This window comes from Opisthorchis viverrini, assembly GCF_000715545.1.
Source record: "Opisthorchis viverrini unplaced genomic scaffold opera_v5_133, whole genome shotgun sequence".
In the NCBI taxonomy this organism is placed as follows: domain Eukaryota; kingdom Metazoa; phylum Platyhelminthes; class Trematoda; order Opisthorchiida; family Opisthorchiidae; genus Opisthorchis; species Opisthorchis viverrini.
The window spans coordinates 378310-379338 of NW_008751791.1; the positions used below are offsets into that span (position 1 = coordinate 378310).

The 1029-nt window shown below is 51.8% G+C and overlaps 1 protein-coding gene across 1 annotated transcript in view; it reads right to left on the reverse strand.

Moving 5' to 3' along the window:
* Positions 1–226, reverse strand: part of T265_06488 (hypothetical protein) — a gene marked incomplete at both ends in the record, with an annotated part of 5134 nt that extends 4908 nt beyond the window's left edge. Inside the window, one exon of the mRNA XM_009171762.1 lies at positions 38–226. Within this exon, the coding sequence (XP_009170026.1) occupies positions 38–226 (189 nt within the window). The remainder of the gene's footprint in view (positions 1–37) is intronic.
* Between the last annotated feature and the right edge of the window lie 803 nt (positions 227–1029).

The following is a 1029-nucleotide window of genomic DNA, read 5'->3' on the forward strand; positions in this document are numbered from 1 at the left end:
TTGGGGCGTCAGGTGCAGGATTAGGTTGGATGGGGACACAGAGGTGACTGAATTCAAAAGAGTATTCCAACAGGTTGGAAAGAGTGTCATGAAGGCAGTTGGGGTCGGTTGGGGAGTTTGTCGTATCTGCAGTCATTGGAAAGAGTAGGCAAGGGGGCTCAGTTGGGAGGAGGAATGAAACAGTTACGGGTGTGCTATCAAACTGATTATGGCAGTGCCGTGCCATTATTGGCCTGACATACTTCGCTTTTTGGACAGCTTCGTGACGGACGTCACATTTGAGATGATTCGGCTGGGGGGTGCAGTTTATTGAGCAACGGTATTCATTTCAACCTGTTCGAGGAAACAAGCTGGAACGAAACCGATATGGGATTGTAGGTTTTCTTGGTCCGCTTGGTGATCCCGGAGTTGTAGATCATAGGCCAGGTGGAGTGGAGATCAGCTAACCGGGTCGTCCAAAGCGGGTCCGACCGAAGTTCAAAGCATTCCTCCAGATAGAAATTCACAAACACGTGGAGACAGCAGGCGCGTGGGTCAGCGACGATCCTGGAAGCAGCGAAGGCAGGCGCGTGGGTCAGCGACGATCCTGGGGACAAGCAGCGAAGCCAATCTCCTGGAGTTCCAACCAAGTTGTCTACTCAGGACGTACGAAAGACGTCACCCATTATCAAGCGTGTCCAGCGGGCCACCACGAGAATAGTTGCAGGCCTCAAATCCGTGGACTATGAAACGCGTCTCNAATGCCAGCTCATCTTCCTATCCTCTGTAGTGAGCTTTTTGAAAAGGAGTTGGGATCTTTTTTCCAGAAGTCGCCGAATCCTTTTTGGCGGCCTGCGGTTCATCCGAGTGCGTGCCGGTTTTCTTGGGATGAACGTCGCGTCAGCCTCGTGGACTTTCTGGACAATGGTCCAAAATAGTTCTTCCACCGGAGCTGGTCTCAGTGGGACTTGTTCAAGGAAGATGCGCATTCCTGAGAAGTCTGCACGGCAGAAGTCTCTAAACCACGTTTGAGGTTTGGGATTTCTGGCC